General features: G+C 39.8%; 1 protein-coding gene across 1 annotated transcript in view; it reads left to right on the forward strand.

Moving 5' to 3' along the window:
• SLC35F1 (solute carrier family 35 member F1) overlaps positions 1-16,427 on the forward strand; it is a 96,565-nt gene extending 80,138 nt beyond the window's left edge. The window contains exon 8 of the mRNA XM_066314412.1: positions 12,319-16,427. Coding sequence (XP_066170509.1) covers positions 12,319-12,543 — 225 coding nt within the window. The 3' untranslated portion in view covers positions 12,544-16,427. The remainder of the gene's footprint in view (positions 1-12,318) is intronic.
• The last annotated feature ends 301 nt before the right edge of the window (positions 16,428-16,728 follow it).

Consider the following 16,728-nt stretch of genomic DNA (forward strand, 5'->3'; position numbering starts at 1 on the left):
ATGACTATGCAGATGAAACCTTATTTTTGACTGTGACTCTATATGCTTCAGGCAGTCCTGGATTTTGTTGGAGCAGGATGGATACAAACTCCTGCTATCTGTGGTTTGATAGCAGAAGTTAAATAAAATTGGTTTGGGGGAGGATTGTTTATTACTTTAACTTTTATTTGGCAGCCATCCATAAACATCTGAGAGATTTTCCCCAAACCTCCGACCTAACTATGAAAATACTGCAGTTTATGTTCTCACCTTTTTTTTTTTTAACTTCCCTGAAAGCATAAGCTGAAGTCAGTAAGATCCTATTCTTTGCTTGCACTTGTTAGGGAGCTAACACCTACCTATTTTAAACTTTGACAGTGGTGTTGTCAAAGGTGCTGTCAGTGATGCATCATTATTTCTAGTGAAGCAGGCAGTGCAGGCTAAAATGCTGGGTTTTATTATCACTTTCTCAGTCATATACTTAAAGATATTTTCCTGAAGAAATTGGGTATGCAAGCTGCTTGATCCATAAACTTTCTGTTTTAATGGAATTTAATCACACAGGGCTTTTATCCTTGTGGATACTTTTAAGCCTGTGATAATAATGAGGGTAAGTCATATTACTCGTTAATTCTTCATGTCATTGGTAATGTGCCAAAACCTGTGTTCATGTTTCCTTTTCTTTTCAAAAGTACTAAATTTCTTACAATGTGCATCCCTCTCAACAGCTCTCCTCCCATGAAGCTGTACTGTCTACATGCCTTTAATCTAAGCAGCATAGTTTTCAAATTTATGTATTTCATTGGTTAGCTATTTGAATTTCCTGCTCCAAATTGCAGTCAATTAGAAAATAGTTATGTGTCTATATTGAAAGAGCTGCCTTGAGGTGGGAAGGAATTAGGTGTGTCTTTGGTCACACAAATTGCTGTGACAGAAAGGGCCCCATCCACTCACCCTTTTTGTGCTGGTGCAGGATGGCATACAACAGAAAAGCTATGAAGTAAAATGACAGAAGAGAGTAGAAGCTGGAAAATGAAATGCCTCCCACCAAGATGTTGTGCAGCCTGACAGATTTTCAGCAACACAGCACAGATATGGCAGCTTTTGCAAAATACTGCATTTTTTCAAAGAATGTCTTCCTTTCACGGTGCTATCTTGCAATAGATTCATTAGTTGCAAAGCACAAATAGTGAAACATGGATACTCACTCTTTGGAAGCCGTCAAGAAGGGTGTCAATGATGTGGCATTCATATTGCAGAAGTTACGACAAAAGCTTCGATTTCAAATATATTCTTTTCAGACAGTAGCTCATCATAAATGTCAAGTTTTTTAGTGTGTTCTCAGTGCTGTTTCTCAGTGCTTAGGATTTTTTTCATTTTGTCTCATGTTAAAAGACTGCACACAACAGAAATGATTTGAAGCTTTCTAGGAAAATGCATTTTTGTTGGAAATACCTAATTATCAAAACAGGAATGCTAAGTGAAAAGACAGAAAAAAACATAACTAAGTCATCCTGTCTAAAGAGATGGATCTTACTGACAACATACTTTTTCAAAATGATGCTCAATGAATACAAAAGCAAAGACCAAGAGGCTAAGTTTCGTAATTACTTGTGGAGGAAAAAAAATCAGCATAAATAAAAACCTCAGCATTTCCCAAGACAAGCATATTTTTGAAGACAAGAGAGTACAATGAATGTATTGAGTTACATATCTCAGCAGTAATTTGCAACCCAGGAGAGAAAGCCAAAAAAAAAAGGTCATGAATTAGCAAGGCAGCAGTTGCATTCAAAAGCTTAAACAAGATTCAGCTACTGAAAATCTACAAGATTTTGAAATGATGATTCTTTGAACTGGATGCTCTTCTCAGCTTTGCATAGGGAAAAAAAAAAAGACTCAGAGATGTAGACAGAATCCTGTTTGAAATAAAATGCTGATGGTTAAATGCAATAATTTCAATATACATTTGGAGATTTGTTATGGGACTGAGTAAAATTTAGAAGAAATTTTTCTGGTCACTTTCAAGAAGTGACCAGAAAAGAAGGTAGAATATTTAGGAAGTGTGCAAAGAATTATGTGTTGCCTACAAATTATACCATGGTATATGAGCTGCCGGGAGGGAGCATACATAAAATCTGTTTTTGGTGTACTACTGAATTGAAGTGCTTGTTCCAGTTGTGCCTCCTACCAGCCTAATCAGTGAATGCTGCAGACACACAGGGTTAAAACATCCACATCAGCTTCTCTTTCTTACCAGAATGGAGGAATGGATCAATATATGAACAAAGCAACAGTTAGAAAACATCACTTTTACATGCTTTCAATCTAAGTAGTATTTTATTAGCTTCTAGAACATCTACAAAAAAATCTTCTTTTTTTCCAAATCCCCCTTCCCACTAAACTGAGAGCTTTCAAACCCATGACATGGGATAGATGCTTAACTTATAGTAATCTGAATTTTATATCTTAAGGACAAGAAGACAACTTGCTGCACATGCAACTGGACAAACCATCTGTTTAAAAATTGTTAGAAATAAACAGAAAACAAGGAATCACAAAAGAAAATACTGTGCAGGTGAAAAAGAGAAGGAGTGAAGTCTAATTACTGTAAAAGATAAACCAAGCTTGGCAATGAAGAAGAAAGTGAAAGAAGCAGCAAAAAGTTCTTCTGGTATATTAAAAGAAGAAATTGTTTGCTTTGCAAGGACTGTGGAGGCCAAAATTAAACAACCTTTCACTTGGCACCAAAACAAAATCGGGACCTTTTGTCATATTCAGTAAGGATGAGAGTTAAACATGAAGACAATGCACCATCTTTAATAGAAATGGAAATTACTACGTCAGGAGTAGAAACACAACACAATAATCTGAATACTTGATATTTGATAAAATCAAAAGTAGGCCTAATAAGGGACATGGAGATAAATGGAAAATTGAATGAAATGCAGGCTTGGTTCACAGAAGACAGATAATCCCATTTAAATCTGGTGTCTATCTGATAATTTAACAAATCTTTATAGGAAAAAGTCAAATGGTAGATCTAATGTGCAGGGCTTTTGAACACTGCAGCACAGAAAATTATCAATTAAACTAAAGAACGGGATTAGTGATGTAAAGTTTGGAAGCCAGGTGAGAAACTGGCTAATGAGGATAAAGGATGAGGCAATGTGCTGAGAGAGAGACAGCATGCTCGAAGGAACCCGCTGATGGAGGTCCCAAAGAGTTGGTCTGAAGACCAATCTTGTGTAGTCACTGTAGTAATAGATTTGGCACCCTCAGTAGGAAGAAGAATTAGAATAATCAGGCAACTAGAACTGGCTGACATTGAGAAATGCTGTGAAGCACAAAGTGCGAGGCAGTGTCTGTGGCAACAGATGGGGAGAATTTGAGCACGGCTGTGACAAAGCTGTTTCCAAATGAGTCTGTCTAGGTATTTCTGGTATTGATGGAGAAGTGCTAATGCCATAGGACAGGACAACTTGCCCCTCTCAGAGACAGCACTTTTCTAGCTGTAGCTACTGGGTTTTCTCCTGTCAGCTTAAGAATGCCAGGCAGAGCTTTTTCTCTTATCTGCTCCAAAGCCTTGACAGAGTAACCATGTGGCCCCTAACAATGTACTGAATATACAGATCCCTAAAAAAACCTTTATTGTATGTAGCACAGCCTTGATGGGTTGGAATGGACTATGGAACCTTAACATATCTTAATTAATCTATAAATTCACATGGAGGAAATGAGAATTATTTGATCTAATGATACAAGAACATATGGGTAGAAACTGAGAATGTATAGAAATTAGTGGGATTTTTTGGCTATCATAGCAGGGAGGTTCCAGGATAATTTCAAATAGGTTAGTGGACAAATAGGTTAGTGAAAAAACAGCCCTAATAATGCTTGCATGAGAAGGATTTGCCAGATGGAATATGTGCTCTGATTGTAAGCAGTAATGGGGAGTTGGATTCCACAGCTTAGGACATGCTCTCCATTCTGATTCCCTCATGCACCTGCCTTGAGTCAGCTCAGTTGAGAGCTCTTGGAGTTTCTGAAGTTTGGCCTCTCACTGCCAGCAGCAAATGTGTCACACTACAGAGAACCCTGACATGAAACAGCCATGTCACACTCCCTCCAGACAGCTGGCGTGGTCACTCATGCTGAGAGTAGCTGCAGCTGCATAGTGCTTGTTTCTCAGGGTAGGAGTGCTCCCCATTTGTATTGCCAGGAGAAAAGAATGCCATTAGGGAAGGAATTTCTACAGGAATGTGTTGTTAGTTTCAGCAGGAAAATATAAACAAAGAATCCAAGATAAATCAGTTATTGTACCCGTGGCTTTGAACACACTGAGCACAATTAGCCTCATGCACAGTAATGGAGAATCAGTTACAGCAGACAGCTGCTACTGTATTAAATACTTGCACACAAACCCAAAAAGACACATGGCAACTGGCAGCTGATAGAGCAAACCAACAAAGAATACTGAAAGGTAAAAGTGGGAAGGGAAATTGATTTTATAAGTTTTTCTGTTGTGCTCCTCCTGTTTGTATTAAGAGCATCTGAAAGGATAGGTCCTTTACCACTTTCTTGCCAAGTAATTGATATAAAATAATCAGAAATGAAGCCCCCTTTTGCCACAGTAAGGATGCTCACAGGAAATTAGAGCAATGTAATAGAAGTGTTTTAACTTCACATGAAAATCTCTTCCCTCCATAGATAAGATTAAAACAGATTGCAGGACTCATTCTACCTTGCACTTTTTAATTAGACAGACTGCTGGTACCGCAGGGGTTCTGAACACAGGCTCATTTTTTCTTCATGTCTGATGTCAGAGGCAACAAAGGGAAACAGAAGAGAAAGCAGCATTCCCATCTCTCCTGGCACTCAGGAAAGGAAGATAAACCATTTCACACAAACATTTTGCCCTATCAGGCATGTATTTAGAAAGGACAGGCTATTATTAATTTTTCCAAAGGATGTCATTTGAGAAGCGTGAAGTTGTGCAGCTTTGTGCAAAAATCAGTGTTTGCCTTACAGCTGCCTATGTCAAGCTCAGAGATTTTTCCCAAAATGCTATCAGTTTTCTCCATGTTTGTTTCAATCCACCAATGAATTCCAGGAAATCTATTAAGTTTCCTAAATTTTAAAAGAATTTGTGGTGAGAGTTTTCCAGTCAACCCTCCTAATTTTTCTCCATTGTAGATAACTTCAGCATCTAAAACGTAAGAAAGATTAGGAGTTTCCCACTGACCACTGTTTTACCAATTAAACTGTGCCCACCAGCAAATATCATGGAAGAACTGAAAAAGAGGGTGCTGCTGTGTGACAGAAAGCATAAATCTTTTACATGGAGTAAAACATGCAAGCAGTAGAGCAGAATCAGCTGGAAAATACAGAAAATATGTCATCTGATTCCTTGTCATCACAGTTTCTATGCAACATTTACAATTCAGCATAAGCCATAGTAATGGATGGCATTTCATCTGAGTTAGATCAGACTGAGGGTGCAGGAATTGAGAAGTATGGCCTTTCTGCCACGCATGAAATTACAGGAAAATCTTCCTTTGTCTTATTTGTTTTCACCAAATGGCAACAAGGGCAGTGTCAGGTTTTCACTGTCATTCAGACAAACCATCACCGTTCAGACTTAAAGTGAGGACTTTAAGTCATCACTTAAGACTTCATCGTCATGGTTTACCTAAAAAATAGCTGGAGGTCATTAAAGTGTGAAGATAATGCAGTCCAGCTGGTAGTGGACAGACATGCTACTGTCCAGAAGTTATCAGCATCACTGAAGCTGTCCAGCACCCCTTGGTACCCTTCTCAGCTGGAGAACCAACATTTCTGCTCAGACATTCCAGCTTCTGCAGTTGGTGAGCAGGGAAGGCACTCTTAACCTTACCTCAGTGGTTTGAGTCCCTTTGGAGATTTCTTAAAGACTGAGAGATCTGGCAGGCTGCATAAAGGATTTCTTTTGTCTGTTTCAATGCAGTCTGAAAAACTCACAGCAGCCCTTCTGGTGTGCGGTGCCATTTGGGGTTGCAAAATACAGTGTTCACTATTGGGGGTTGTTTCAGTTTCTGTGGACAAGCAGATCAAGCTCTGAACCCCAAAGAGGTTTCTTCTTCGTAGGGTGGGACAAAAAAGGCAGCAATAGTTTAAGTCACAGTGCTGATCCAAGACAGACTCAGATCCTCATGAGTGTGATCCAAGGCAGTCACCAAAGAGCACTGCAAGCTGTGACGAGGATGCTGGGTCCTGTTGTTATTAATAAAGTAATATGGCTGTAGCATCCAGCCATGCAAGTGAAAGCACTGTGTGAATTCCTAGTTCTCAGGGCCCTCAGCCTTCTGGTACTGCTGCTGGCTGGAGACTGTGTGCATCCCACAGTGCAACTTCTGCACTTGGTCACGGTGAGCTTCATTTGCTATGTTGGAGGCGAAAATTGAAACTTGTGGAAAGAAGCTCAGCCTCTCGATCAATTTATCAAACAGAGTGGAAATGTCTGTTTGCTATATAAAAGATAATGAGAGAAATTTGGTTTTAAATCCCTTCACTCAGCCTGCTCAGGTATTCATGTGTGAAATTACCCAGGAGAAAAGCCATAAGTCAGTGAAAGAACACCTATTGGCCTTAGCTTTGATGGACTGTGCAGTGTATGCTACAAACTGGATTAGTCTGGAAGGCAGAGTTCACTGCACTGCACAGACCCACTGATGGGAAGGAAGAAGATGGTAGGAACTGCATGTCTGGAGAGCATGGATGGTGCCAGCAGATAGGCGGAACTAGATGAATTCCACCTGATATGTACATTTTTACCCCTCTTCATCAGTGGGATTCTGAGGAGGTCACTTCTGTCTGAGATTTAAAACTTGAATTAAGGGACCGGATTTCTTTATTCATTTATGCCAAAACATGGAGAACTGCCAGATGAGGTAGAAAAAAAGGTAGTTATTTCATTTCATACTTTTATCACTGAATATGTGAAACATGACAATTATAATTTTTCAGTTAGCAATTTAGCAAAAAAACCTTTTTAAACACTTGAAAAGCACAGTTGGGTTGCCATAGGCTAGGAGCTGGGGTTCATGCTACCTACCAAGACATTCAGTGTGTGACTGCTGTTTTGAAATACAAATGGAGTGCTGGAGTGCTGCAGCTCAAATAGTCTGCTCCTGCAACTATTTCCAGTTCAATGGACTGAGTAAAACAGAATTTGCATTTTCATAACCGCTGTAATAACGTTCAAGATCATTATCATGATGGCTGAGTGAAAACCCAAAATTAGCAAATTGTTGAATTTCTTTGTCTGTGTGGGCTTTTCTGCAGACTCACATCTGTCTCATTTTGTCACTTTGGATACTGTTTTGCCCTGGTGTCATTGGTAACATGGATATGGACATCTGTGACAGCCAGAACTATTTGTCTGCAGATTCCCTTGTCAGGAGTCAGTCAGCACAGCCCTTCCTAGATGGGAATTTTTCATGCTGTTTCTTTGGTCTTTCCCTTCTAAATTCATGGGCTGTGTACTGAAGAATGGCTCGCTCTCTCTGGATCAAGGCATGAATCTATTACCTTCTAAACAATTTTTCTTCTTTTTTTTTTTGTCTTCTGTTATTGTCAATTCACTGTTCAAGCAATGAAATCAGATGCTCTCATTTCCCCATTAAGAAGTTTCCTTTTCTCCCACATTTCCAAGTGGATTAATTTAAAGCATAAGAGTCTCAAGAGCAAATAGTACAAGCATTTTGCCCATAGTGATATAAGGATATATGAAAGACAAGTTTGACATGGGCAGACAGTAAAAAGTAGAGGATAAAAACTAGTAGGGAGTAAATTTTGAAAAGTGTAATAGTTTATTCTGGATTTTTAAAAATACTAAATTTTCAGGTGCCTTTATTTTCTTTATTTTAGGAATCTTGTAGTACTTGACTTATTCATAATTTTGATTCTTGTGCAACAAAAATACTATATATATATATATATATATATATATATATATATATATATATACTAAATTTTGTTTTATAAACTTCATCTACACTTACCTGTATGTTGTAGCACTGCAGATACTTTTAGCTTCTTTTTTAACAAAAAAGACTTTGTGCATAGATTACAGAAAGAGTAATTTCTTTCGCCTTACATTTGCTGTGTTCAGCTGCACTTTGCTGCCGCAGTGGTTTCCTGGTGGGGTTCTGCAGTTGGACATACTGGAGTGAGGCCTCTGTTCCTGGTGCCCAAGCCACAGTTCCCATAAGCTCATCTGCTGAACCTGATTGAGCAGATCCATTCAAGTACTGAGTTCCTAATGAACAACTCAGATAAATACCACAAATGTCCACCCACCAGAACCAATGCTTGTTTTGATAGCACAAGATTTGACCAAATCTTGTTAAGTGCGTTATCTTATTATATTTGTCTAGGTTTTGCTTTGTGTGTTTATCTTCAAATTGACAGGTACCAAAGATATGCCTTTTATATGCTGAAAGATAATGTCAGTGTAATGTAGGCTATTTTCACCACAGGTACTAAATGGTGTCTAGAGAAGATACTTTTTTTGCGTTTTTGTATTTTTTTAACATTTATGAATATCATTGTATGCTCCATAATGAATAGTATTGATTGAGGAAGCATTTATAGACATGCAGATGTCAGAGTAGAGCAGAGATGGTGAGATCTCTAGAGCTAATTTAACTATGCGATTTGACTGCTTAAAAAGCTTTGGCAGATCCTTTTCTTGTCAGTGATGAAATCTGGAATGTAAGTAAAGCATTTTCCCTGCAAAGGAGATCTCAGAGGATCTCTATTCCCCATTTCTATTCTGTAAACTCATCTTTATTCGGTAACCAAGTGTTATTATCTCTTTAAAATGTGTAGAAAACTGAGAATCATCTAAAATCATTGTGATTCACAAAATAAATTCACAGGTTGAAAACCAAATCCTGAAAACCACCGACTCAAGAGTGTCAGATCATTGACCCCACCACAAAGTCATCTGTTCTCTCAATAAGCTTCATGGATTAGCAAGTTTGTATACACATGTACCTATACCCGGAGATACGAAATCCGTAATAAAACTGTTCGGTGATACAGAAACATGAGTTGACTTTTAGCCTGTTTAGACTTTAGGGTGTGTGACACTCATTAGCTAATCTGAGCTAACAGGTTTCTCTTGACCATGTTTCTCTTTGAACAACTTATAGTTATCCTGCTTAGCGTGGAGGGAGGGATTTGGGAAGGTGTACAAATCTGGATATTTTAAAAATATTTTTTCTTAGAGGAAATATGTTTCTGTAGAAAGAGATAGTTCAGTAAAATGAAAGAGTATCATTCTCAAGTAGCTTTTTAGGCAGAGAGAGGAATTACACACTTCCCAAGAACCTACAGCTTGGTACTGCAGTTGCATAGAGAGTGGCAATGAAAAGTGATCTTCCTCCCTTCATTTCTTAGGAATAGCTCTTGCTGCTGGATTTGAATGTGCTCCTTTTTCCTGTCTATTAATAGGAAATCTCAGTAGATGAGGTGTGTGCCGATCAAGACTAAAAAACCTCCAAAACCTACATAGCAATAGAGTGTGCCTGGAAATCTTATCTTCCATAAATTGCAGATTTCAGCTGGAGTCTGAGTAGCATAGTACAGTGAACAATGAATTTTGTATTTGGAGAACTACATCTACATCTTCCCATTGCACTGATGGATTCACTGCTGTTGTAATAGGAGGAAAATAACCATTTATTTCAAAGGAGTTTGGATCAGTCTGACAGGGCATTGACAAAAAACAGAGATTTGCCATATGCTTCAGAATATATTCCTATATTAACCTCAGTAACTACCCTTCTACTTCAGTACTGCAGAGAACAGCTGCACAAACGAATTCAGCTTGAACCTTGTTTCTAAAGAAGGTAAAAAGGAAGGAATTGTCATAGGACAGTCAGAGTCCAGCTCTCTTTGAGCTAGCTGGGCACAGATAGCAAAGACAAATGTTTCACAGACCTTTGTTTAGATTTCCCCAAGCTATGTCCAAACCCTTTCTCCCAGGCTGGAGAGCTGCCATGAGGGAGGACACTACTATGGAAAGAGTATTATCTGCCAAAAGAACCCACTGGCAGGAAGCCCCTGAGAGGGGAATGAGAGGTATGGCCAGGAGGAGGGGGATATGGTAGAGCTGGAGCCATGAATCAAAGCAAAAAATGAATTGATTTTGTCTGGGCAGCTCCTAGAACAAGAAGAAAAACACATTTAGCTGCTGGAAGCCCCAGAGATTCCTCACAGCAGGACACAAGGCAATCACAGATCTGGCTGGCACTCTGGCTATGCAGTGGGCCAAGCCAATTGGCTGGCTGGGGTGAGAAATTCAAGCATAAGGTGGGAATGAGGGACAGTGGGAAAACTAGGGATGGGAAACTAAATGCATTTGGCTCCTGAGATTTGCTTCAGCGTAGTCAACTTCAGTGCTGCCAAGTTCAAATACAAAGTGAAAGAGGGGAAGAAAGTGCTGAGAACAAAATTGTTCTGAAAATGGAGGGAACCAGAAATTCAACCAAAAGTTTCTTTGAAATTATTAACTTGTGTTTGATTGCCACGTGGGGGAGATCTAAGCTTAAACAGCCCCATCAGAGCTGTGTCACAAGGAAGGAATCCTTCAGCAGGGTGGAGAGTGAGGCTCCACAGTATCTCTGTGACTGCTGGGACAGCTGGCTGGTTTCATCAAATTGTGCTGCCAGACGACATGTGAGGGCCTGGTGACATACATGTTAAAAAACAATTAAAAGCTGATGAAAAGCAAAAGTCTTCCTACCCTCTAATCCTTCTGACATACTTGAAAAACTTTCCCCATTATGATATTTTCACTGCTAAACATGAATACTGAATGTGGGAAATAGACACACAGACGTATCACCATGGGTTATATGACCAAAGCTTTCAGAGATACTGAGAATTCTGTAAAACAGCCAAATTCTTCCTCAGGAAGGAGGTTTTGTAGGATGGAGGTTTTGTAATTTTATGAAAGAGTAACAAATTAATATCACTATAAATTTAGCTTAGGTAAAATTTGTTTTCTCCACAATGATAATTTCTTTAAGGATAAAGAGCAGAATTGCTCAAAAACTTCCAAGATTATATAGTCCATCATGTCCATTTTGTGCCGTGCTAAACTTATCCAGAAGAAATAAATGGGGCATCCATCAAAGCAGAGTCAGTCAGGATTAAGAAACAGACTTGCAGATGCCTTTACATAAAATCATGAAGTACCTCATGGAGCAGCTAACAGCAGGTTGCAGGTAGTTGATGGTATTCAAATACAGATTCCTGACTGCTGCAGAATACAGATACTTCTGGAAGTTCCACTGAATGCAAATCATTTATATCCTCAACAAGGTGGCTATGCAATTTGTCCTTCATGGTTTCTCACACACAGCATGCATGGAGAAATAACTCGTAGTCTAGGATCTGCAGACAAGTTATGTGGGTTTAAAGCCGTTTTTGTGTCCCCCGTAGCCAGAACCCAGTATCTAAAGCTAGCACCCAGTGGTCTATGCTTTTGAAACTCTGTCTTTACCTTTAGCTTTATCTGCAAGGGCTAATGAGTTGCCAGAAAGGTTCTTTGTGTCATATTTTTAGTTCAGACACAAGTCTGTATATGTCAAAAAATTCAGGCTGACCTCTGATCTAGTGAAGCTGTGTGCCAAAATATGTGTACTTGAGCTTTCAGTTAACTGCCTACCATGTGTACTTTCAAACCTCATGATGCTGACCCAGAGCACGTTTCACAGCTGAAGTTTATCCTGTCCAAACTCATATTAGATCTTCTAGCACCTGCTTTCTGTTCATAAGCAAGAGAAGCTGCAGACAGGGTAGTTTTGAAGTGCCTTTATTAAAAGATATTTTAAAGTGCATATGTATATATTTTTCTCATTGAAATTATTATTTAATTATATTTTTGTATTTTCAACAGCATGTTAACTTCACGGACGTGTGGTTTAGCTGTAACTAACTTCAGATTTGACATGGAGGAATAGCTGGCTTGTGTAAAAGCATGAAAAAATCAGCTTTGGACCTGTGACCAAAACTCAGTTTTCCCAAGTCCCAGCTAGTCAATACTTAACATACCTAGCCCAGGGAAAGGCACTAGTTAGCTCTTGGCTATGGAGAACAAGGGGAATTGGTGGGAGTAAGTCAACTTGCAAAGAGGCATTCCCATAAAAAATTCAACATCCAAATGATGGGGAGTTTGTTCTGTGCAGTGCATGCCAAAACAAGGATCTGTGCCTAACCCTGTCCTTGGGTCTTCATGAACTCAGGGTACTTGGTGCTGTGTCTAATGACTCCACTGTCATTTCTGCTCAGTTTTCAGGACTCTACTTGTTGTCATTCTTCACGATCCTTGTTGGGCTGATGCTCTACTCCTCCACGTCCACCTATGTCGCCCAGGATCCTCGGGTGTACAAGCAGTTCCGAAACCCTTCTGGGCCTGTTGTAGACCTGCCAGCCACCAGCCAGATGGAGCCTTCGGTGACATACACCAGCCTGGGGCAGGAGACAGAAGAGGAGCCTCACGTTAGAGTTGCTTAAACCCAGGACTGTGGGTCACCTACTGACACTGGAGCTCATATATCCATTATCTCTGTATTGTACATAGAGAAAGGTATTTACCAGGTGCAGTTATACTGGTGAGCTGCAAGGTAGCAAATAAGGAAAGCTCATACAAACACAAATTAATTGTTCCAGGGTGCTCCTTGCGAGGAGATGCCAGTCCCTCGTTTACGAAATGAGCAGCGTGTTTGCAATACAAACTGCTGTGTATGAATCAGCTAATGTCAAACTACCTGTGAAAGATATTCAATATATAAGATGAAATTACAAAAAAAGAAATTCATAGAAGGGTGTTTTACACACACAGAGTGATATTATGCCTAAGCCACACAAACTGTGGAAAAAAATGCCTTTTTACAGCAAATACACTTTGTGCAGTCACTGTTAATTTCTCTCTAAAATTTGTTTGCACAAAACAGATGGGTTAGTCATAGTAACAACACCCTGACACATTTTTGCTAGCACCTTGGATTTGCTGAGGGAAATACAATGAGTTCTTCTGTGCTGTCTAGTTGCCCTTTCCAGGTAATCTGATCCACGAATCCAGAGAAGGGACAACTTACAATATCCGTCTCTATTCTAGGAATAGGTATAAGGCGAGCATTTTAGCCTTTCTATATTTGCAGAGGTGAAGTACTCAAGCATTGACCTCTCTATGATCCATGGCAGATTTCCTAGTGGCCAAGGTTCTGCATCAGGTGACAGGGAGTCAGTTTCTCTGTAGTTGTGACTCAACACAGATTTCTTACTTTTAAAATTTTAACCTGTAGAAAGAAAAACACATTTTCTAGTTTCCTATGTATTGTACCTCTCCATGGAAAGATGACATATCGTGTGGATCAGGGCACTTATTTTAGATACTCAGTGCATCAAGGGTGCCTTCTGCTGTTCCAGTTTGCTTCGTCTCCCGTGGTTTAGTATTCTAACAATAGCTATTTAGAAACGTGTCAGTATTTCACCAAAACCCACAGATTGTAAAAATCAGGAAGATTAAGGGAGGAATTCACTAGCAGAAAGACTGGACCATTTGCTGGTGTTGCCACAGTGACACAAAGGCATTTTACCGGCAGGGTGCAGCCAATTATTTTTCATTATCCGTGAAGCAAGCAGGAGAATTCAGCAGTTTTCTTACATTCCTGGGGACATGTGAAAATAGTAAGGGTGTGCTCCACGCTTCTGTATACAGCTGTACTTCTGCCTCAGGAGCCTCACCAGAATGGGGGAAATCTTATTCACCACCATGAAAAATCCATCCTTGCCTGTATGTTTGCTCTTCTGAGAGCCCAGTACAAGGAAATCTTTATTTCAATATCTTTTATCTATTTTTAATTTAAAATTAAGGAAGACGAGGTGTTCCTGTGTCTAACAATAGATGAGGAATCTAGGAGAGATCTTGGTTTGATGTGCCAGTCTGCCACATCTTTGCATGGATCCTTGGGCATGACTCACCTTCTGTGTGACCGAGTTTCCCAAGCAGTATATACGGGAATAATGACATTTTACCTACCTCACAGAGGTGCTATGGGACCAAGTTATTTTAAAATGCTTCAGGATCTTCAGAAAGGAGTTTAAGAAGCACATAACAGTGCTGTAGAAGTATGTATAGATTCATTGTATTTGAAAATGGAGTTTATGGCATGGTTGATGAATATTTTGCTTGTGGGCATAGAAGGTGAATTTGATTTGAATGTTATTCTGCTGAAAAAGACTGTTTCAAGCAAAAATGTAGACCTTCATGTTAGAAAAATACAACTTACCTATTCCTATTTAAAAAGAAGAAAAAAATCAATCTATACACTGGAGATTAGAAAGGTCACATAGTTCAACCAAGCAGGAGGAATTTCTGGTGAGGTAACATTCATTTTTTATAGTCCAGTTCTGCTTTAATACAGAAGGAACTTCCCTGAAGCCGACTGAGAGGAGTGTATTTATGCATAACTGACACGAAGTGGCAAATGTCAAAATGCTCTTGAACAGCAGAAGTAAGCTGTATCTTATTCTCACTGTGGAGGTGATTCCTTTCCCACTGTATTTAGGCTGTCCGCCACTACCGCTGCACCTGAGGGAAGGTTCTGCAGTATTGCCAGATCATGCCCAAAACTAGCCCAAAAGCCTTGATTAAGTTGCCTAGGTACTAAATTAACTAATGTGTGATTTTTTTTTCCCCTGCCTTCTGGTTTTTTAATCTTTTTAGCACTCATATTTCCAAACTTTTTTCTTCTTAAACTATTGAGAATTAAAAAAAACACAAAACAAAACAAAAAACACACTAGATTCCTGCAGAAGAACAGTGTCTGTATTCTGGGGATATTAAGGAAAGTCTAAATCAAAAAAATAAACACAAGAAAGATTACCTGACACTTCAGGGTAAGATCCTTGTGTCAAAAAGCCCTGTGAGAGCTTTGACTTAAGGTGGATTTTGTACATTCCCCAGAAGGGGTCTGATTAGAATCATGGCTCCCTCAGGTGCCCAGAGGCACACTGGTGGGCACCTGTCATCTCAGTCTTTTTTGCTACCTTTTGTACCAATTAAATACCTTTCTCTGAACATTAGTCCCCGTGTTGGTCTGAGAACCTTGAGGATTGTGTGCGTGTGTGTTTCATGTTTACAGTTCCTTCCTTTTGCATAACTGTTTTGATTAATTTCCTTATTAGTATTTATTTTTAAGCCAAATGTTTGTAGTCCTTCGGCCTCCCCCTCCTCATTTTTCTGACACTAACTTGTAGATGTTTGTTAGAGTCTTCTGAGAAACAGCTGGGCAGGAGGCAGCTCCCAGCCAGGTCACGGGGCTGGGAGTTTCTCCTTACAAAGGGTTGCAGTCGATGGGTGGCTGAGAGGTGCCACCTGGAGCGATTTTACCAGGCGATTCTAAAAGGTTCTGTTGTACAGGAATAGTTCTGAATGTTTCAGTGAGCACTGTGCAACCAGCCACCATTCTCTGTGCCTCTCCCTGTGCAGGAGGAGTTTGATGTGCAAAGCCGGGCTGCTTTGCTGTCTGTGTTTCCCCATAAACAAGGTGTGTGCTTGGATCACCACCAGTGCTCTAATCCTGGATGGACCTGGAAGGAGAACAGTAGTACAGCTTTACAAGTAACTGTGTTGACTGAGAGACTGAGGTCTAGTGCAGGAGGACATTCCTTCTGCCTGCTTGTGTTCTGCAGTTGGAGCCCTCAATGAGCACCAGCAAAGGTTCGGCTGTCCAAGGGCAGCTGCTCTCCGTGTCGCGTAGGACACCTCTGGCTCTGCATAGCTCAGCTCCTTGCCTGAACAAACTGCAACTGCTGGCCCTGGGCAGCCCTTAGCAAGACTGATGGAATTTTCTGACACCGGATAAAAACCCTCACTGGGAGACAGACCTTGTCTTTGTTCCAGCTTATAAAGTTTCGAAACACACGACGATAGACCAAGCAATTGAAAATTTTGCACCACTGTGTCATAAGAAGAAGTCTCAATGTATAGTGTAGAGATTGCTAACTTGTGCTATTAACATTTTGACAAGCGTGTAGTATCGTTTTCTTTCTTTCTTTCTTTCTTTCTTTCTTTCTTTTTTTTCTTTTTTTTTTTTTTTTTTTTGGAAAACCATTTAGTATTCCTGAGCTAGCTACAAATATAAATTTTACCCCATGGGTAGGATTTTATTGTTACATGCCATAATAAAGCACACTAATCTTGACACCGCAGATGGAAGTATGAACCAAAAGGAAAACCAGGCAAACAAAATCCCAACCCCAAATCCTGCATTGAGAAGCTGAATAAACCTTTCTCCATTTTGATATTTGCATGCACCTGTATGGACTGGCTGTGGCAATGTAATGCCTGTATAATGTTTTCAAATAAAAAAATAAATGCTTTATGAAAGCGGGGTCATTAGTTTCTTGACTCTTTCCTTTCTGCTATCTTAGCCTGAAACAATTTTTGGAAGTGTAGTTCTTGAATGCAGGGAATAATTTTTCACTGTGCACAGGGCTTCTTCCCCTTGTGAGGTGGTTAACCTAGAACTCTTTCCAAGGTGTCTAAGAATAGGTTCCATCAGGCATCCCCAAGTATCTTGCCTGGCCCCAGAGCACTTGTCCAGAAGGATAAGAGTACTCCTGTGTCGGAAAAACCCTTTTTCTGACCCAAAGACAGGGCTCCTGAGAGGTGTTTTAAAGACTTCTATTCCA

Source organism: Sylvia atricapilla, chromosome 3 (genome assembly GCF_009819655.1).
Source record: "Sylvia atricapilla isolate bSylAtr1 chromosome 3, bSylAtr1.pri, whole genome shotgun sequence".
NCBI classification, from domain to species: Eukaryota; Metazoa; Chordata; class Aves; order Passeriformes; family Sylviidae; genus Sylvia; species Sylvia atricapilla.